Source organism: Neodiprion pinetum, chromosome 1 (genome assembly GCF_021155775.2).
Source record: "Neodiprion pinetum isolate iyNeoPine1 chromosome 1, iyNeoPine1.2, whole genome shotgun sequence".
Lineage (NCBI taxonomy): Eukaryota > Metazoa > Arthropoda > Insecta > Hymenoptera > Diprionidae > Neodiprion > Neodiprion pinetum.
The window spans coordinates 24641325-24663234 of NC_060232.1; the positions used below are offsets into that span (position 1 = coordinate 24641325).

A 21910-nucleotide genomic window follows, 5' to 3' on the forward strand; every position below is an offset into this window, starting at 1 on the left:
TCTCGGTAATGCAGCACGTTAGTTTTTCCAACTCCCGTCGTGAACGCTTCACTTAGTAGAACTCCACAGCTGGCGTATGCATAAATTTCTCGTTTCCTTACATACGTGATTGAGTATTGCTAAAGCAGCTAGCCGTGTGCATTCCTTTGAAGAATGCAAAAGGGCATGAGGTGCGCGGGGGTATTGGCAGCGCTCTACATTGACCGATTCACTTATGGCATTGCAATGTCAATTGGGTCGGTAACAGTAGGAAATATTCTTACCGAAGCTTACTCCCACCCAATCCCTCACCAAACTTCAGAAAGTTCAATTTAGCTGGCTTTCCATAGCAATTTTCAGAAAATGTTACATAGCTTTCCTACAAGCTTTTATTCCGCCATTGCGTAGCCATAGGTACCCTACATTTACTAACTCGCTTATGGGGTTTACAATGTCAGTTGAGTCGACAGTGGTCGGAAATTTCTGTACTGAAGCTTCTCTCGTTTTCTCACGCCGATTTGTACAGAGTTTCAGAATGCTGCCTTTGACAATCTTCAATCAACGTTTCACTATAGAGAGCCGGCCTATGGGAGTAGCGTGACAGAAAAATTTCTTTATATTTCATCCAGCAGGCATTGTTACAGATCAAGCAACTTATCAGGTGTCGATTTAAATCCCACCAAGACTAAATAATCCCGGATAATTAGCAATTTGAAACCACCGCCGATTGGTTAATTTTGACTGGATAATATAGATTACAGCATTTCATTTGATTTATGATGATTGATACACTATTGTATTTTTCCTCAAGATATTATCAATTACCGCGTAATGTTAATTGAAGACAAGTGACTGTAAATTTAATCGAGAAAATGAGAGGCACGAATAAAGATCCAACTTTTGTAATTGCTCGTCTCGTTGACTCCATCGTTGACTGGAGATTTATAATACAACAGTTTGTAATAGAAATATGATATTAAAATTCGAAAAATTCGTGCTTTAGATATTACGTACAACAGAAATATGAGCACACATATAGTGATGAATCAAAACACAAATGGGTTTAAATTAGAATTTTCGAGCGTTGCAGTAATACAGCGCAAAGATGTCGAGGGCGTAATTAAAATTTGAAACGCGAAGCCGCCATAATCTAATCGCTTACAGGCAACTGTAGCTCCTCTTTCGAGTAAGTTTGTAAGCATATTTTCACCCTCGACTCACAACAACCATAACAACTGTATAACCCTGTCGAGTGACAAAGGTTTCCAGGAAATTAGCATTTTTCATTGTGCGAATCACCCCAATTCCTCCGCTGTTCATTTTCAACGAATTATACCGTTAAAACGAGAAGTTCAAGGCAGCTACCTGCGTTTCTGTTCGGTCCCCACTCGTCCTCAGTGGTTGTGAAACGATGTGAAACTTTACATATGGTGTTTAGATTCCGCGTAGGCTGTTTATAACGTGGTATCACGTTTGGTGTATATGCAATATACCTGCCACATCTGTCAATTATAAACCGAAATTCGAGCCATGGTTGAAAATAATGACCTGAAAAGTGAAAGTATCATGAATTTGGCAAACGTCAAATTAATTACAGAAGGCAAAAAATTATTGGATGAAACCACACTCAGCGTGAGTATAAAATTCTTACCTGTGCTACCGTCCGATGTTCAAATCTTTTTTTTGTCACTTGAAAATATTAATTTATTGCATTTTTGCAATAAATTAACTACAGAGGTGCATGTTTCTATGTAATGGCAATGAAGTGGCTTATCTATAGTAATTTTGTTTTTTAGACGTTACATTATTACGTGCATACACTTTTACTATTTGACAGAAGCTTTTATCTCGTTAATTTGTCACGTATGCAATCGTCAATATCGCCATAGAATATTTGAGATTAGTGCAGTTTAAAGTGTTTCATGTAAACCTCCTGTAAATACATACTTCCAGTGGTGCCTCAAAACGTAAGATTCATACTCAGGGAAAAAATTGGAATATGTTAAGTAACCCATACAATGGATGTGTAAATAATGCACTCATTTTTTTTCTTCAGATACAACTGGAAATAAAAACAAGTTTCGAGCATCTAATTGGCGTGTTGAAATCAAGAGAAAAGCAGCTTTTACGTCAGGTGGAAGCCGTCCATGTGCAACAGCTTTCTTTAATACAGTCGAATCTGGATTTAGTATCGTGTAAACCTTTAGTGAACATAGATTTAAGTTCGAGGTATGATATTGAGTCGCAGATATTGCACTTGGGGAAGTTAAAAGTATTTGGAAAAAATTGTATGTCTGTAAAAGACACAGAGCCTTATAAAGTCCAGGAATATCAAGACGCAGACAAGGATCATGAAAGTTTTAACAAATCAATTAAATCTGATGATAATATTAGGGAGGTAGTTGAAAAACAGATTGAATTTGAAGCAAATGTTTCGGCATGCGATGAAAATACTCAAACTTATAACAATGGCATGCTCAACTGTTCATGTAACTCAAGTCTAAATTCAAGCTCGGGAAGTGAGAATAAGTCTAATGACGAGTTTAGCACTTTGTCTATGTCAAATTGTACGGTGATTGATAAGCGTTTATTTCTCTCAAACAACGAATCTTCGCCTGAGGCAGGATCAACTGAACCAGATAGCTTGTTAGATTTAACAAATGAAAATTCAAGAATAGATATCCCTAATGATTTAGTGAGCTCAGGAGACTCAAAAGAATTATATTCAAAGAACATCACATGTGACAACGTTACAAATATTAATTTTTACAAGGACGTTAATGCAAATAAAGGACAAGGTTTCTTATCCAAACATTCAGTATCATCATGTGAGCCTGACAGAAGTAGACAGATTAGAAGAGATAGCGGTGAACATCCGAAGCAAATACAACAATGGTTACAACAAATTTTAGTTGAAACTGAAACTGAACCAATGGTACACGAGATCGAACAATTTTCTGAAATTTCTAAAGCAAGATTGTCTGGTCAGTTTCCATTAGAGACTTAAAAGGAACTGATGCCACTTTCAACCCTGCTCTTTTAAAGATTAGCCCTTGCGTTCAAACGATAGCTAAGAAATTAAGTTTTTTGAATCCCAATAAACCGGGGCCAAAGTTTCCACGGGTATGGGAAGTAAACCAAAAGTCTGATTTTCCATCGCTACTACTTAAATGATGTACTGTAATTTATTTATTTCTTGCGTTACTTATGTTTACCGTATTTATAATAGGTCCTTGTCATCTCCTTGTGATGTATTTCTCAATTTTGTGCTTTCGTTTCTATGTTTCGAACGAACATCCACATGTATAAGAAAACAAAAATTTGTAAAAATGGTCGGAATGTTATATTAATAAATATAGTATTATGTATACTTTAATCTGACGCTTCATTCTCACTTTATGTACCATGGCCAATGCAGTTACAAAAACCTAATCAAGTAAAGGAATCTCTGTAATCAGTTAAACTTCAGGTCTCAGATATTTTACAGAGAAAAATCGATTCATGCCAATGCTTGACGTTTAGTACTTTCTTATATTCACAAGCTTTAGCTGCAGTCTGTATTTAGTTAAACTCAAATTTAAGAAAAATCAAAGTTGCAGTTACAAATGTGAATTTGTATGTCGAACACAGTAATTGCGTGAAAGAGTCCCAACTTTCTCCCACAGTTTATGATAAGAAGAATATATACATTGGTTTGACATATTTACCATGAAATTTGTTTATCTTAAAAGAAAATTAACCTTAAATTAGATAAACGAACAAAAATACAACATCCAATTTCAGCTTTCATTCAACGCCTCTTCATTTAATGGATTAAATTAACTTCTCTCATTACATTCATTAATGTGTGTACATTGCCTTTTCAATAGAGTAAGAGGAAATAACAATAACAATTTAAAGAGATAGTACCACCAGTCTTTAAAGATCCAGAAAGAAAAATATTTTTTATAACCGTCTATACAATGTCAAATGGGAATTTAACTTAGAATTGAACATTTTTTGAGAAAATTAAATCTTGATTATGAAACAAGATTTTGTATTTAGCCATAAAACAACTATGATCACCTACATGTCGCAAATAAAATTTTTTATTATACTTATACTATATATTACAGCGGTTCCTAAAGTTTAGATTATGAACAATGACTACTTTACTCATTCCTGATATTTCCGAAATAAATAAGCTTGCATTTAATATTACACTAGGAACAGTTGTCAATACAGCATACTTTATTCAAATCGAGAAGTCTGATAAAAGCAGCAACACATTGAATTATGTTATATATCATGTATCTGCGTAATCTGAAGAGAAGCATAGCTATGAAGATGATGAAATAGATTTTAAATCAATATCAAATTTATCGTGCTTGCAACACGTCAAGTAAGTAGATGCAAGTGAATAAGAAAATGTTCTAATGGTAATAGTTGACATATGAATCGTATACGCTCAGTAATCAGAATATGCAAAATATTTTCGCAACCTATATTGCATATATGTAATTCAATTTTATTAGTAATAAGATAACTTCGGTGTAAACTCCGTGCAACATTGAGGGTCTCAACAGGGAATAGCAGTTTCATTTTGCACTACCAAATACCTAAATTTAGCTCACATCAAATTATATTCTCACTTCATGACGATGGCCAGAAATTATCTGATCCAATTTTTAAAGTTCACGAATTAGCGTCACGTACTTAGCGAATTTCAACATACGTGAGATAAAGATTCAAAGGATGTAAGTTAAAAGTACAGTAGGAACAATGGATTGTGTAATATTATACACAAATTTACCAAGGCTTTACGAATCATACGGCGAATTGTTCAAGGTTATCCGTAGATCACGCCTTCAATCTTACTTCACCATTTTCGAATTTGGTCTCATTGCATGATACCTAAAGATATATGTATAGCAGCTTCAACAGGAACTGAATTGCTAAACTCCATCATGAAACTAAAATTGAATTTGGGTCATAAATGTATGAGTTGGTGAGGGAATTTCTTTAGATTTGTGAGTATGCTGGGTCTACCATGTTTGATCCATCATTTCAATGAAACTTGATAGAAGACCCAATCTTCGTAAAATGACGGAATGAAGGCTTGAGCCTTTGTAAAAGTAACAGGACCAGGCAACTCGGATAAAACTTCTTCAAACATTTTCAATGAATCTGGGCACGACGCTGCGCTTCCCTGTAAAAGATTACCATGAGTATAATTATTAGATATAATTAGGAATATGATGAATGCTTCATCGTTTTGAATCATCTTAAATCATCAATTTTTGAACCATATTTCTATTGTTATTGCTATTTTAGAGTATTCACCAAAAAGAGAATGGGGGTGATTACACTTACGTGAGTCATGAATTTTCCCGCCGGTTTTAATACTTTGAAAGACGAATTTAATATCAACCTAATAAAGTCCCACGCATCTCCGTCAGGTGTTGGACTGATAGGTATGTCGGTTAAATCGCCAAAAACGTAATCAAATTGACGTCCTTCTTCGATCATGTGTTTTAGAGTCTTCACACAGTCACCTACTATGATCTGTAAGAGAAAATTGAGTACAAAAAAATAAAATTAGGCATAATTTGACGTTTCAGCAGTCGGTTTTCAATCAGATCTCAGTTTCACCTCATAGTTGTCACCTTTCATTTTGTCCAGACAGTCACCACATATACTTCTCATGTGCTGGCTACATGCTTTGATGACAACTTCATCAAGCTGAAAATAATTTGTAAAATTGGTTACTAGAATATGAACTCATATTTATGTATGTAACATAAAAAACAGGAAAGACCTGGAAACTGCGTAGAACTAATTTCTTCTACTACTATTATAATTATTGTAAGAGTTTAAGATCAATTCGAATATTTGAAAGCAAAGTGTACAACCGTACCTCGAGCATTGTTACAAATTGTGGTTTTTGTTTCAATAGTTCCCAAAGTAATCCCCCATCACCCCCTCCAAGAATAACAATTTCTTTCCCTGTGTAGTTTTCTTTGTCGCGCTGCATCAACGTGTCTGTGTAAATCATGTCTGCTTCTGACATATCTGAAAAAATACAGTACAATTAGAATTGGAATCACATAAATCTACCCTGATTATTATGCATGGAATTCCAAACAAAAGCATGTGTTTTAAACGACAATTACTCACTTTGCAATTCGTCTAGAACCAGCATGTTTCCAAGTGACTTGGAGTGAACAATCTGTACTTTCTGATACGGTGACCGTGCTTCAAAGACCAGTTTGTCAATGTCATATTCAAGCAGTCTTTCATCTTCAAAAAGTTGAAACAAGATAAATTAATAAATATTATTAATTTCTAGATTTTCTTTAAAAGTAGAAGTGAAGAAAGAAATAAATATCTACAATTCAATGGTGCAGGTGATAAAAAAAACTTTTTCATTATTATAATAAAACTGTTGATTGGAGTTGAAAAGAGAATTAAAATTGAACCAGACATATGATAGCATGGTTGCATAGATAGTCACATAGAGACCACATTTACTATTATCTGTGTATTTATAATATATACAATTAATGCAATTTAATCTACTTTGTATCAAATCATTCTGAGTATTGTGTGAAAACATTTTTTTGAGAACAACACGTTGTCATTTTCTGTCATGACAATAAGAAATTTGAAAAAATTAGTACTTTGGTGCTTTTTTTCGAAATTAGACATTACAAGAAGGTATGCAGGTTCAAAGTAATTGTATGTACAACAGAGAAACTCCAAAGTTTCTCAATGCATGCATGGTGGCTAAATGACGACACAATTTATAACACCACCTGTGAATATTCAATAGGAACTTAAAGCTTGCATTGAATTCAAAATGTGATTATACAGGGAAATTCTGCAAATTAATCCCGCGAATCTCTGAAAATTTTAATCTACTTTTATTCCTACAAATTCGTAAAAATTTCAAAATAGTTCATACCAATTACTCGTTAAGAAGAGTCTTCTTACTCGCATACGAATAAATTATATGAAATTGATCATTTTTAATGAATAATAATTAGGCTACTGCTTTTGGAAACAGTGAAAAGCACCGTAAAAATAATAATAAATAAAACTCACCGGCAGTTGGATAGAATCGCTCATAATGGCCACCACGTTTAATGGGAGCAAGCGTGTGGGACCGGGTGGCAGCAACCGCCGCCAGCAATGCTGTCTCCAGGTCTCTCGCTGTCTACCATAGCCATCAAACAAACCAACGAACAAACAGAACAAACGTACTAACTAATTAACCAAATCTCTACTTGCTATAGAGTATAGAGAGCCTATTCTAGGGGCTTCTTGACAATAATTTATTATTTATACCAGAAACAGGAAGATGATACTTACAGAATAGCATTATTTATTTGTCACTATGACAATGAAAAAGTATTCATTCGAAAGTTTCTATATCGTCTGCAAATGGGAAAGAAAAAACTGTTGCTGCTTCTTTAATCGATACTGGAGTTGCTGATAATACTATTCTAACTGCGGCCAATCATATGCGATGTGCTATAGTTACGTGCAGTTTCAGAAACAAGATGAGCTGTTCTTAGTTAATAATTCGACTGAAGTAAAATAAATGCAATATTTAAGTGTTGAATCACCTTTACGCAGCCACTTCTTTTCATCTTAGAGCACTATACCAGATAACATCTGTATTTAGCATGACGTAATTACGTTGCATCTATTCTTCATACGATACTAGGCATTAGGCATTAGGCATACTCAGGCTTTGTGACATTATATATTGTGTATTGTACACGCAGAATTGCTGAGTTGAGCAGTAATGTTTTATGGCATGGTAATATCTCAAACTACAAGATTGTTCACGAATAAGTTCAATACTAATCAAAGAACATCATTGTGGTCATATTACAGTTTTAGATACCCGACAGATTTGGACCCGATCTATGAGTTGTTTATTGCTATTTAACCTGCACATCAATGTGTCGAGTATTGTGCTTAGTACGATAGTACAAGGTCAACAGGGTGTCCAGCCACTGAAAATTCTAGAATCATGAAATTTAACAGTAAATCAAATCCAAAATTTCTTGGACTATAAATCTCAATTTATAAATGTGGTTAATTTCAACAGCCGTTATCAATTCTTCATCTCGGAGAGAGTCATTCAAATGCAAACTGCGATGTATTTATTTAGAAATTCATTTAAATTGTGATAAAATTTGTCTCACAGAATATCATAATTGGAGTAATATTTTTCAATGGGCAGTTCTATTAAATTTTCGATTCCCATACAATTAAAAGCAATCGATCTGACGAAAGCATTATTATTTTTTAAAGAACCCGAAATTATCATAGAATCCCTTGTTGAGATATAACTGGACACCTTGTGTAATCTGTAAAAATGATAAAAAATTAGTAAATATACATTGCCATACGGGAAAATCTGAACACATTGTAAGAAGGAGCGAAGAAGTGCTTTTGAAACTCATCATCTCATGGGAGTGAAAAAAATTAATTTCCTTGGATCGAAAAATTGCATAACAGCGGCTATAAACCAGATATATATATATATAAAGTGCTAAAAGTCTAATAAGAACATTCCTGACAAGCCCCTAAAAGATAAATGTGTCTACGAATCAATTTTAAGACGATGTGAGAATGAGTAAAATCTATTCCATAACGCATTATAAAATTGGAAGGGCTATTCAGACGTGTGACAAAATGAAAATTGATTGTGGGAATACGGTTTCTACCTGATAGTGTCAGGTAGAGATCATATATGGTTCCACGTCTTACGGGTGGCAGGCGTTTGCTGCGCTGGCTGTTCAGAGCCAAAGCAACGTCTGCTTCCAAGTATCGCCACTGCTACAACGTTCTCTCTATTATATTATGCTTAAGCTGTTACGACATGTCTATATGATGACTGATATTGTTCTCTGTCGCTGCAATTACGAGGCATTATAAAATAAATTCTTAGTTCACACCAAAGGTGTTTTTACCTATGTGGGTGACACAACAATAAAAGCAAAGATCTTCAATTTTTTACGACTCATCCATTTTACCTTAATTATTACGAACATTAAATTCAACAACATAGACAATAATCCAACTTGTCATTATTAAACTACTTATTTTCACAGGAAGATCATAAACAATTGCAAACTCATCATTGAAAGAATTACTATAATTTATCAATAATTTTGAAACAAGGAACATTTTGACAATATCGCTTAGTTGTTTACTTTGACCAGAATTAATCTCTTCGGGATGAAATATCATATTTTCAACAAGATATCTAAAAATTAATGATGAACAACATTGCCACGTACATAACAAATAAGTATGACTATGATGAGATTACGATGTTAACATTATGTGTGAAGCTCTAATTGAAAGTTGTGAAATGAAATTGTGATCGATAGTAGGTAGTTCGAATTTACAATTACAATACATACTTATAACAGAATTCGTAATGCTACGCAGTTAGAATGTAACAGAGTAAGAATAATACAGAAAATTATTTTTATATTTAGAGTTGATCAAGTGTACAATCTATGCGTGTATAAGTGATGAAAACACTATATTACAATGGGTAAGACAGATGGCCAAAAAACAGAATATCACAGAAATATGATCATAAGTTTTGGTGCATGCAAATTCCACCAAATCTATTTCAATAGATTTTGTAGAAGACACCAACTGGTGCAGTTTAAAAAGACACTGTGTAAACGATATAAGATTGCTTCGCGAACGGAAAATAAACATATTATACAACTAGGGAATATAATTTAAGTCCAAGGACAAGTGATGTAATCATCTGAACAGTTGTAACATTGTAATCGCTTTAGTAGTAGTTTATTGAAAAATAATACCTGAGAAATGCGTGGTTGAATGTTAAATGCCAGAAAATAAAAACGGAGCATTAAGGTGGCAATAAAAATTGATATGAAATGACCTCCCAAATGTCACAAATGTTTTCAATTATTTATTCCCTGTCATAGATTCGAAACGGGTACTTATCATAAATAAGTGAATAATTTTGCTGATTCTAAGAGTGGTTCAAATTTTAAATCATTTTAAATCATTTTCAGCTTACCTCAAAATTAAGTAGACTCTCTTCGTTGTCCCCTTTATAATACTCAATGTTTACTGTTACTAGGCCTTTAGGGTAAGCTCGTACAGTAATAAGAGTTCCTCTTACACCAGTGTATAACAAAAGAAGACTTTCATCTATATTCATTTCAGTCAGTGGCTTTAAACTGCCTATATGCTCCCCCAGGACATTAGAAATTGTAGTTTTCAAGTTTGATCGTTTCTCCACATCACTGATCACGTTACTTGATACGGTGAAATCCAGCAACACTGTATGTACCACCATCTTTTTTGACTAAAAAATCAACATACAACATACATGATTTAGGAGAATAAAAGTAATTCACCTGTTCGGCGAACAGACCGCAATAATGAACTTAAATAACCAAGTTTCAAAATAGTTATGAGGTGAGATTGATTTAGTGAAAACAATTTAGCCACTATACTATGACATTTTTGTGGAATGGCAGATAAGGAAATGTTAGTGCAAATCAACATGAACGTGGGTGGCAAAAAAATTAAATTACTACACGTGTATCAAATTCTATGCTTCTTTTTCGATATTCCATAAAAACTAGATGATATGGTAGCTAATTAAATTGTTATTTTATATATGTGTAACATATTGAAGTTAGTAACGTTATCGTAACGATTCATACTGCAGAAAAACCATTATTTGGCGATTTTCGAGTTGTCTGAAATTCAGTAAACCATAATAAAACGAAACACACTCACATTTCGAAATCTTATTTCCTTATAAATCAAATGTAAAATTAAGAAAATAGTGATTCTTTCCCCAATGTTTCGTTACGATAACATTACTAATGTCAACCTCGTATATTTGTGAGATTGTCATCATTCTTTAACATCATTGAAGCAGTAACTTTGGAGTATGCATAGGTTAAGAAATAAGTAACCCTAAAACACCTGTATAGTTTTCTCTACCTTCGAACTTATTAGTGGGGTCGATAACGACCCCACGCATTTCTTGTTTGTAAAATAGTTCTAAAAGTAATAATGGAATTCGTACGCACATAAATCTTTCCGGTTTTAAATATGAAAATGAATGGTGAAGAGCAAATTCAACTTCATTGAAGTGTAATAGTAGTATTATCGTAAGTATTAACGCGATAATGTCAATTTCTAGCTTAGGAGCGCAGTTTGAAAGTCGACTGGGGTTGTTTACGACCCCGTAAATGTGTTTTAAGGTTAATGGATAGGAGAGGCTGTGTAAGCTTTTCAAGTAATTATTATACGGAGTTCAATTTTTAACTAAATAACTATTTCCCACGAAACTTCCCTGTGAGTTATTAAATTCTTTTTTTCGCTGAAAAGGATATACGTATTTCACGATTTTAATAAGATCGACCTCGCAGGGCATGCGAATAATTATATTCAGGTGAAATTTTGGAAAACCCTTATCAATGTACTAGGACATAATACGAAAATCGTGTACTAACAAAATTTGTTTTATTACGCCTACACGTGAATGTCTTGGGTTGACAAGTATCCACGGTTTTAGTTCGAGAATAAAAACGATAAAAAAATAAATGGTACTCACCACAAAATCTGACGGTAAGTAAATATTCCTTGATTAACAATTGACACACAGCGCGAACAAGTGAGAGAATATCTGCTATCGGCGCTGATTTTCTCTAACAACTGTTCACGTGCCCTTTAAATTTAATATGGCACACGAAGTTTTTGCCCGTGGACTAGACTAGAGTCTTAGATGTAGTACTAGATTATTCCTACTAGCCACACCGGCCACACCGCTTCTAACGCGAAAACTCAATATTTACAGCAGACTGCTTTTCACGCCACCATCCGCAATCTCTGAACCTTAACTGAATTCTGTAAGACCGTAAATACGCATGCGCCTAGGCGGACGATGCTAAGATACTCACACACATGCATGCACAGCAACATTCCACTATCGCTGTGTGTACGGCAAATTACGCATACGCTAATACAATTTACGAAGTGTCATCTCTGGTAATCTTAACATTTCACGCTCAGTGCCACCTGCTGGGCTGACCATAGATGCCTACTACAAAATAGTATGGAGTTGCCTAGAAGAACGTTAGGATTATTGCATCCAATTACAAACCCTGTGAGAATTTTCGATTGGTACGGCACTTCACAGGCTTCACAGTCTTCGACAAGTGTATTGTATACATGCTCTAACCGTATCACATAGGTCATTTTTTGTATCATATCTGTTTGAAAGTAGCCAGTTAGTCCAGTCGAGATAGACATTCAAATGGAAATACATAATTAGGGGGAGCGATTTTTTTTTTTAAACTTCGGGGGGGGGGTTGGAAGTCTAAATCTCGATTTTCGGGAAAATCCCGCCACTGCGTTCGGTGAAAAAAAAAAAAACGCTCCCCCTAATTATTTCTATTTAAGGCTATTTTTATGTCTATCTCGACTTTAAGTATTGAATAGTACTTTACTTTACTCGTCGATGCTCATTCAGCCAACACAGTTAGGGTATATTAGCTATATACTGCTATATACCCAAGATAATTTTGGCCTTGAATAAAACAGGCCCTTCAATGTTGCACCCAATTGCATCGGTTACACACGTGCATACAACTGCCCAGAAATACTCCAAGGACGTAACCGATAGAAGCGGAAACGTCCGGAGATGGGATGCGTCTTAGTTGATATGTTATTCATAAGTGAACTCTCTAAAAATTTACCTATTCTTTAATAAATGTTCTTAAATAAATTATTGTAAGTTTTTACTCGCTCAGAACAAGAGGATAAAGCTGTTGTGAAAAAAATACAGCTACCATTACCATAGCAGTAGAGCTACGATTGTTTGGTCACTCCACACTGATGGAAAGACCCAGTTAACGACCTACACGCGAGAAGTAAGCTCTCTAGATATATTTGTAAAAGATGAGAAGATAAGTAAAACAAACAAAAATAAAAATTCAGAGATACAATTAAGCTGAACGATGTAAATAATGACATTTATTTATTTATCGATTTTACACTGTAAATATGATACGTTGAATACAGAATCGTGTTTCACGTCGTATGCGTACGCGATTAATGAAGAAGATATATTAGCATGGGAGTATTCGCATTTTAAGAATATATATATATATTTATATTAAGCTGGTGTAATTTATTGGTCATGATATTCTGTGATCAATTGTTTATTTATTTGTTCGTATTTTCCTTTTACTGTCCATTTTTATTCCTTTTTTTTTTTATTCTTCAAAATAGAATAAATTCATATCATTAATATATATGTGTGTATATATATATATATATATATGCATATTTGTTGTTTGTAATATATTATCAGTATTATTATTAATATTATTATATAAATCGATAAGTTAGTTTGTGTGTATTGGCTGCTTGTGTATAATAATAAGGCCACTATCATTTCCGATACGCGTGCTCGCGTGTCTCTTAATAACTGCGAATGCATCCGAATATATTATGTATGTAGTTTTCTATGCATCTGGTGCATAACCTGCAGCTTTAACTGCATGCACACTATATTCACTTTAAAGGTATCTTACCAGCCTTGCAGAACGTCAGGTTCCCATAAAAACAGCTTGAAATAGAAAAATGACGTGCGAAAGGCTTGATTAAGAGATCTGATTACGTATCGTATCTTAACAAGTTATGTGTGGATACAGCGTGTTTTGTTTGCAAGTGTACGTGTTTGTGTGAGTGTGAGTGTGTATGTGTATGTGTGTGTGTGCATGTAAATTTGTGTGCGCGTGTGATATGTGTATGTGTGTATGTGTTAACACGCGTATAACTTGTGTGTGTGTGTTATTTTGTGTAAGTATTGCGTATGCCCTGTACAGTGTGAATGACAAAATTTATTATATCTGTTTATATAATATTCGTAGTGACTGTTAGTTAAATAAAAATAATATTACTATATTATACGTATAGATTTTTTTTGTTTTTTCGTGTGGTTTTCTGTTTTATAACAACAAGGTTTCGCGTATTTCTTGGTAATAACAATTATAGGGTCCGTTTTTTTAACTTCTACCATATACAAAGCAAAAATAATATTAATAACATTATAATATAATATATATAGTGGTTGTATGTAGTTTACCTTTAATTATTAATTTTTGTTTATATGTATATATATATATATATATATATAATATTTATAATTACAATTATATATATATATATATATATATATATTTAATTTAATAGTAAGGCGATTTGATTCTCGGATTTTTAAAGGCATTAAGGTTTCTTTCTTTTTTTTTTTCTTAATTTTTTCTTCTTTTCTTTCTCCTATCAATATTTTTACTGCAAAGTCGATACTAGCACTATTAATATATGTGTATAGGGTTTCTTACTTCAATTATGACATTTACACAATTTGCCCAAACAAATTTGAACAAATTTTTAAACGCTCAAAGTCTAGGAAGCGGCAACATTTTTACGCCTCTGTGATCAATCGTAATTCACAATAATCGTCGATGTACGTACGAAGTTGAATCTAAAAGAAGGAGTTGAAAAAAAGTAATGACTATACCGTCCCTATGACTACGAAGCTAGGAAGTGCAGTGCCCTATAAAACACGGCCGTTAAGTAAAGCACAATTACCTTTAAGTTACCTTCGCCGATTGAGGGCGTTGGCGAGATAATCCCCATTAGACCAGTTTACTAAACACCACTCTGCATGGTTATTATTTCATTAAATTTTTTGTTTCTCTTATTTATATCTCGTTTCTCATTCCGTCTTACAAATTTCCCTATTTACGCGCTGAAGTATGAGTACATTATTATGTAAAGTATATATTTAGTCGCTAAGATGTAACGCCGTTTCTGCCCATCATTCGTTTCGAGGGTAAGAATGACGACGTTCGAAATCAAATATTGTTTATAAAAAAAAAAATAGCATATACGAATGCCAATCAAATATCGCTATACATTTATAAGACACAGCAGTTTGTTATTTAATTTATTTATTCTTTTTTCCGTTTTTTGTCGATTAATAAAAATTTTCGTTTAATTGAAAGAAGTTCAACGTATATATTTTAAATCGACACGCGGGCGTTGCATCATAGCGAGAGAGTATGGCTTGTGAAGAGATATGACATCGTGGACGTTTTGTCTTTGTTTTTCTTCCTCTTCAAAACGTCAAATTTACATCAACTTCTGCTTGGCGCACTCCGGACAGATAATATCATCGGCGTCAGTGATGAATCCACGACCGACCAGAGACGTCTTGCATCCGGCACAAATGAAGCAGTCGTTATGCCAGTGCCGATCTTCGAACGAGATGAAACGCGTTCCACCAATTCCTGTTAACAAATTTCAACGAACGTTAATAAATTCAAAATTCATCGAACCTGAACTCTGGCCTTACTCAGTGTCATCACGGAAAGAAATTTAAGTACGTCGAGTTCTCATAGTACACTGAACAGAGATGACTGTTCCTAAGTATCCACAACGTCATTTAATAATAACGTAAGACGAAACTGTTAACAAAACCTGTTTGAAATTTAATACACATTTGTTAGAAGCATTTTCGCAGATACAGTCTATGAAAATTCAAACACGATATTGACAATTGAAAGAGTGTGTTTTAATAATAAATTCACCGTGTAGTAATATTATTATGCCAGTGTACTTTGTCAATCGCATGTATCTAAAGGAATTTCAAGCTGAAAGTATAGCAAAATCAAAACAAATTGTGAATATAAAGTTAGGGTTTTATATTAAACTGACTTCACCGCCGAATTGATTTCAATGAAAAGTTATGAAACTTAACATCAATTTGTCTTGTTATTGTCGGAGACTATACCATACAATTGATATACCGCGTGACACTTTTGTGATAGTTGTGTCTTTAATTCTTCCACGGATTCTTCTTCACAATTGAAAATTTCAGTTTTACATTTACTAAAAATGTTTAACTATAGTATAGAATATGTATATAATAAGATATTTTTCAAATTCCTACTCACAATGCAATTTTGAATGAATTTACGAACCCAGTTACTAGCCAAATTCTTTCAATTTTCAGAACGTTTCAGTAAATTAACGGTGTAATAGTCACAAATTTAAAATCTGATTACCAATTCCGAAATTTACATGGTAATTTTTTGGGCATTGCTTAAATCTGATACTGTTAGAGATTTCGTATAATATTTATACCTGAACAAGTTGAGTAGATTCAGAAGAAAATTCCGTAATTTCCAAAAACTGTTAGGATACTTTTAAAATACTGTACGACGAAATTTATAATACACATGAGTGATATTTGAACCTAATTACGGGATATTTGAAATTGCAGGGCAAAATTAATGGAGATGTACATTGATTCCTTTTGCGACAATATACTTGTATTTTTAATTTTAACAGACTCTAATCGAATTTCTTTGTACATGTATCTGGTAATTTCAGTAACATGTTTGGTAAATTCCAAATGCTGTACTGTAAAAGTATAGTAAATTTACAAACATAACAAATTTACCAAAACAGTTTAATAAATTCAAAATACGCTTTTTCGTTTTTCTAAGCAAGAAGCAAAATTAAGAAAATTGATTGCAAATTTGATGAGAATGCTGAGTAACTCATTTTCAAGCAACAAGTTTTCATTTTGTCAGACTTTTGTGGAGTGAATATGTGGCAAATTTGCAAACATTTTTAACAGTGTTAACAAACAGTTTATTAGGGCTCAACATTTTCTACAAGACTCTTAACGATGCATGTTCCTACCACAGCCAAATATTGTACGGTTATCAATATTATCACATCACGTGTTTGGACAATTCTTAAACGAGTTTTTAACTCGGTTTTTAACGTTAAATGTCCTGTATCGTAATATTCCATGTTACATGCATCGTATTTTTAATTCAGCGGCGGTTGATATTCTAAACTGCATTATATTTTTAATGCTCTGTTAGTTACGAATAGGTTACTATACAATTATTGTAATTTTCGCTAAAAAATCTATCATTACAACGCGTAATTGGGAAATTTCTCAGCAGGTTTTGATTTCCGCTATCGTGTGTATTAAACCTTGCATCAATATATAAAAATTAATGTGCGAGTATGAATTTAGCTAAACAAGGGTATTATATGAATGGTTGTTTCAAAAACCTAATTAGTAAATATCACATAATTTTGCATTGTGAATTTGTTGTAAATTTAAGATCTTTTTTAACAGTGTACGTTTGTTACTAAATAATTTTAACTGTTACTAAAAACAGCCACACTGTTCTAAAGAAATTTGAATAAAATTTTCGTTATCATGGTTATCAGTATCCTTCTACGAAACTTTTTCGACGTGGTATAAAATTGAGTAAGAGGATTTTTACCAGTGATGGGTTTGGTGCATGCAGTGCATCTCTTTGCAAAAATCTCTCCGAAGCAGTCGGCGCAGTATGGTTTTTCATCGCGAGATGTGAATCGTTGACCGGCCAATGACGTGCTGCAGTTGCTGCAGGTGAAGCACTCTCTGTGCCAGGGTTCGTTCTTGTAGGTTACGCCACCGCTGGTGATGATCTGCAGAGCATTAAAAGTTGCTTCGTGTTAAAGCCAAGTTTTATCATATCCCGATGTCAAATTTTCAGATCAAATTGTAGTTTATAAATAAAAATCTCGCTGGTTATTCTCGATTTGTTATCATCTTCAGCTTCGTTTCTAATCAAAATTCAAATATTTCACATTCGTATCTGTGAACGATGGAAAAATATCACAACACCTGGTAGATGTACAATTCGATGTGACCAAAGTTGTATAAGGAAAATTCTCTAACAAATTTATATTGTCAGAATTTCGCTCATTGTCGTTGCCGATGCTTTCTAAAACTTGGACAGGCCTTGCGGATCGAAAATTTGTGGATTCTGCACGATTCGTAACAACATTAATACGAAGTGAAACCATAAGCTCAAAGGTTTGCGACACGTGACACGTTAAGATAGCATTTTGCATTTCAATAACGAAGTAGGTACACGTTTATTTCTCTGCTGATTTAAATACAAAGGATACTACTTTGAAAACGTTTCACAACTGTATTGCAATATTTATATTATACTTGTATATTAAATTCTTCAACTATTCCTGGTTTTCCAGACTTTTAACCAACCATGCTGAATCAATTTTAACCATCGATCGAGTATTTCTTACAGGAAACGAGCAGCGCAATATTCGCAAGAAATTCTTACCTTGTTGCACTTGACGCATCGCGTAGCAAACTTGTCCTCGTAACAGCCAGCGCAGTAGATTTCTTGCTCGCGAGGGATGAAGCTTTTCGTGCCAATCGGGTTCTTGCAAACAACGCAGCAGAAGCATTTCTCGTGCCACTGCCGGGTCTTGTACTCCATCTTCTTAGTGCCTGAAACAATCGGTAAGTGGCAAATGGATAAAGGATTATCTAAACATTTTTTTCACTTCCTTTGAATTTCGATTACGATCAATGTTTCTTTTCAGCATATAATCCGTCAGGTAAATTCGAACTTGGAAGCGAAGTAAAAATGGACGCTGTTAGAAGCAAGTTAATTTTATTCCCACTCTACACTGATTTTCGGAGATTGTCGCAACGAGATGTTATTTCCGGTAAAAAAAAAAAAAAGAGAGAGAAAACTGCCGGAGCATAATAATTTCACCAAAATTAACTTCAAGCGAAAATTACTAATGTGGGTGTCTAAAGCGTATCGCAAGAATACAAGGGTATGATAATTGACCTTTGAACGCATATATATAATCTGCCAATAGACCAAGATCTACAAGTTTCCATTAGTTTCTAGCATTGCGGTTGGCAACGCAGGTCGCCGTGCCAGGAGGAGCCAAGCACGACGGCTAGAACTAAACGCCAAAAATAAAACTGCCATGTTATGGTGAGAGGCATAATTCACAAAGTACGACCCACGTCGCGAGGATCGAATACATCTTTGTCACAGTGACGAATATGATGCGTTGATAGTCGAGGGATCCGCACTGCGGCATAGAGTGGAAAAGAAAAGAGGAAAAATAGGGGAAAAAAATAAACCAAACGTTAAATGACCCAATTCGCGAATTAGGAGGTTTGAGGACTATTTGCATTGGCCTTATAGCCGGTTTTATTATATGCCCGGCTGTCCCTTTTCCGGACGATAAATTTTACCGGCGATTCCCATTTATAGCTTTTATCGCACTTCCTTATGTACGATCTGCGGACCGGAAAGAAAGAGGCGTATAAGCGAGGGTATACTATACTATACTATATATATAAATATCAGTATTGGTATAAAAATTGTTCAGACTCGTTGTGTAACGAAGTTAATTTTGATCTTCGTTAATTGGACGTATGACGTGAACCTTGTACTCGACGGTCAGAATTACTCGTTTTGAAGTAAATTGGCCCGCGATTAATTGACCAGAAATAAAACCGGTTCTATCAATCTCGAATTATTCCCAACCCACGAACTTTCTCGCTCTCGAGTTTCAGGCAATCCAATCAGTGACGTATGATACCTGATATTTGCTATTCTTAGTCCATTCGCGAATCGACTTTAGCTGAACTCAATCGATGAAAAACCGTCAGATTCATCTTTTAGTCATACTATCGCGCGATTATATCCGTAGAAGGTGATTTCCACGCAGCCGAAGTGACAATTAATTGCATCTTGTTAATCGCACCGCCGCAGCTTATTGAGAGAGCAGGTTGATCATTGTCATGTAGATCACGCACCGCTGCTGTAGAGAGCGATGTCATTAATCCATTTAACATCGTTTCAGACGCGCTAGCTCGTGACCGAATAACATTAATTAAATCGAACGTTGCGTCAATCATTCATAAAACAAGTTCGATCGTATATCAATCATTGTCACGATCGACCCAATTTTTATTCAATCTTTAACCGATGACTTATTTATTTTTCAAACATACGTCGCACAGAAGAAGCGCAAAGAAAGTATTACGACGAGATAAAAGTATATAGCCGTAAGGAGAATGATCCGCCCGGATGTGTAACACGTATATAAAGCTTTCTCATTAATTCATGATTCTGCGACAAATAAGTCGAGAAAACGGATCATTACGAGTGAACAAATTGAGAAAGAGAGAAAGAATAGAGCGGGATGGGGAAAAGTTATCGTAAATACACATTAAGAACGAAAAAACCATTCGTCGTATTTATACTTACGAGTAGAATATTAAAACACAATCGTCCGCTGTTGTAATTATAGTCGTTACCAGACGACGAATGTATTATTAATTGAAGTGTAACGCCTGTTTAAATAACAATCTTACTTTATCTCCGCAAGGTAATTAAATGGGAAAAAAAGAAGAAGAGGGAAGCATAAATGGAAAAATGAAAAGAAATAAACTTTGACCAAAGATATTGCCATATTTGCCTGCGTTCAAGCGTGGGATGCGACCCATTAACAGGTTATGCTAATTGTAATAAATACGTCACTACATATGTATACGTACATAATGCAGATTGTGAGTATTGGATGGTGGGCGATTCTTTGCCTCACGTACGTCGATATGCCAATATTGGTGTAACATTATGTCAAGATTATACAGATACGTGCGGTACCGACGTAATGTTTTTTCTAGAGATATTGATGATAAATCTGCGGTTACATCTGTTGCTTTACTCCACCAATTCCACCGCTGCCGAATCTCCAATATTATTTTATACCGGTACGGAATAAGATGCTTTTTATTCGGAAATAGTTTCATAGTGCGAAAATTTATAATAGCAATAAGACAAGAAACCCTTTTGGCGTATTAGCGTTCCTTTCATTTATCGATTGATAGATATACGAGCTTTTTGCTGTCGCAAGGTTCAACTTCCCACTTTGTAGGAAAACATCGTGAATAAATGTATCAATTACGACGTGCAGAAATGACTGGATACAAATATGCAGTTCGAGGGTAACGCGTAGTTGCCCTATATGTCTACTATGAAATCATTACAACCGTGATACCATAGCAACAATCTTTCACGATTATACTCCAAGTTGATCGGTGGCCTCTTTCAATCTCTCAACCGATCCAACTAGTTCCCTATATCGACATTGGATCGACTTTAACCTTCTTCCGAACAAGTAGCACGCGATGCAAGACCTAATAGCGATCAGTTTGCGCAGTCCATATAGAACCATTTGTCAGTGCTTTCTAATCGAGCAAGTCATTTTTCACCTTCGAAATTCCATTTGTCGTTGAGTTTCAGATGATTCCGGTATATAGAGTTTCGAGTAATTCTGCGGTAGCATCGCGTGCGAAAGTTTGAATTTTTTAATTTAAATGACAGAATATATATATAGAAGTTTACAGAAGCCAAAAAGACAAACGAGTTCAGCGGAATCAGTGATTTATAAAAAAAACTTTCTGAAACTCCTTTCTCGAGATTCTCTGAGAATTGCCAAAAGATTTTTCACACTCTTGTTTATCCTGTAAAACATTTTACCGCGGTATTTTATTACCCGAGGATTACAAGAGACTTTGACGTACGTCTTGTGTACTTACAAGTTGTTGTATACAATTACTCCGTCAACGTTCATCCGAACCCCATGAATGATGGGCGTTAATTTTGCGTCAAGATTTTTTACCGACCGTTACATAACGATCCGGCACGCTAGATCAGGCGTGATATATTGCATGCCCTTTGTACAAGAGGTCAAGACGAGATTGCTAATTCAAGTTTAACGTGATAGACGCTGTTCGTCTTACACCTACGGTTTTGTGTGATTTCCTGACGATGAGTCATTCCGCAGATTAGGCATATTCGCGAATAAAAACGGAGTCACGCGATTAGTAAGATACTTCTGTTTGCGGATCTTGAGAAAATTCTACCTACGCCCGGTGACGAAGAGATTTCTCTCTACTACCGTAAACAAGTGTCGACGGAAGATTGTTCGCTTTTGTCAG

The 21910-nt window shown here is 34.6% G+C and overlaps 3 protein-coding genes across 15 annotated transcripts in view; 1 reads left to right on the forward strand and 2 right to left on the reverse strand.

Annotated features, from left to right (window-relative positions):
- Nucleotides 1-1148: 1148 nt before the first annotated feature.
- Nucleotides 1149-3458, forward strand: LOC124224674 (uncharacterized). The gene is made up of 2 exons (XM_046636745.2): nucleotides 1149-1611; nucleotides 2036-3458. Exons 1-2 carry the CDS (start codon nucleotides 1510-1512, stop codon nucleotides 2984-2986), a joined length of 1053 nt encoding a protein of 350 aa, XP_046492701.1. The 5' UTR covers nucleotides 1149-1509; the 3' UTR covers nucleotides 2987-3458.
- Nucleotides 2756-11879, reverse strand: Sms (spermine synthase). 2 transcript variants are annotated; one of them, XM_069134481.1, is made up of 8 exons: nucleotides 11600-11879; nucleotides 10043-10333; nucleotides 8700-8811; nucleotides 6136-6258; nucleotides 5876-6030; nucleotides 5611-5700; nucleotides 5332-5523; nucleotides 2756-5167 (listed from the first exon to the last, which is right to left on the reverse strand). In XM_069134481.1, exons 2-8 carry the CDS (start codon nucleotides 10322-10324, stop codon nucleotides 5021-5023), a joined length of 1101 nt encoding a protein of 366 aa, XP_068990582.1. In that variant the 5' UTR covers nucleotides 10325-10333; nucleotides 11600-11879; the 3' UTR covers nucleotides 2756-5020. The 2 variants fall into 2 exon arrangements, with proteins under 2 accessions (XP_068990582.1, XP_046492700.1); XM_046636744.2 differs by lacking the exon at nucleotides 8700-8811 and adding an exon at nucleotides 7063-7174 and having other exon boundaries at nucleotides 11600-11876.
- A 1119-nt stretch (nucleotides 11880-12998) lies between these two features.
- Nucleotides 12999-21910, reverse strand: part of Lmpt (four and a half LIM domains protein limpet) — an 83048-nt gene continuing 74136 nt past the window's right edge. For all 12 annotated transcript variants that reach the window (XM_046636732.2, XM_046636733.2, XM_046636731.2 and 9 more), the window contains 3 exons: nucleotides 18216-18385; nucleotides 17367-17553; nucleotides 12999-15344 (listed from right to left, as the gene is read on the reverse strand). In XM_046636732.2, coding sequence (XP_046492688.1) covers nucleotides 15187-15344; nucleotides 17367-17553; nucleotides 18216-18385 — 515 coding nt within the window. In that variant the 3' untranslated portion in view covers nucleotides 12999-15186. The remainder of the gene's footprint in view (nucleotides 15345-17366; nucleotides 17554-18215; nucleotides 18386-21910) is intronic.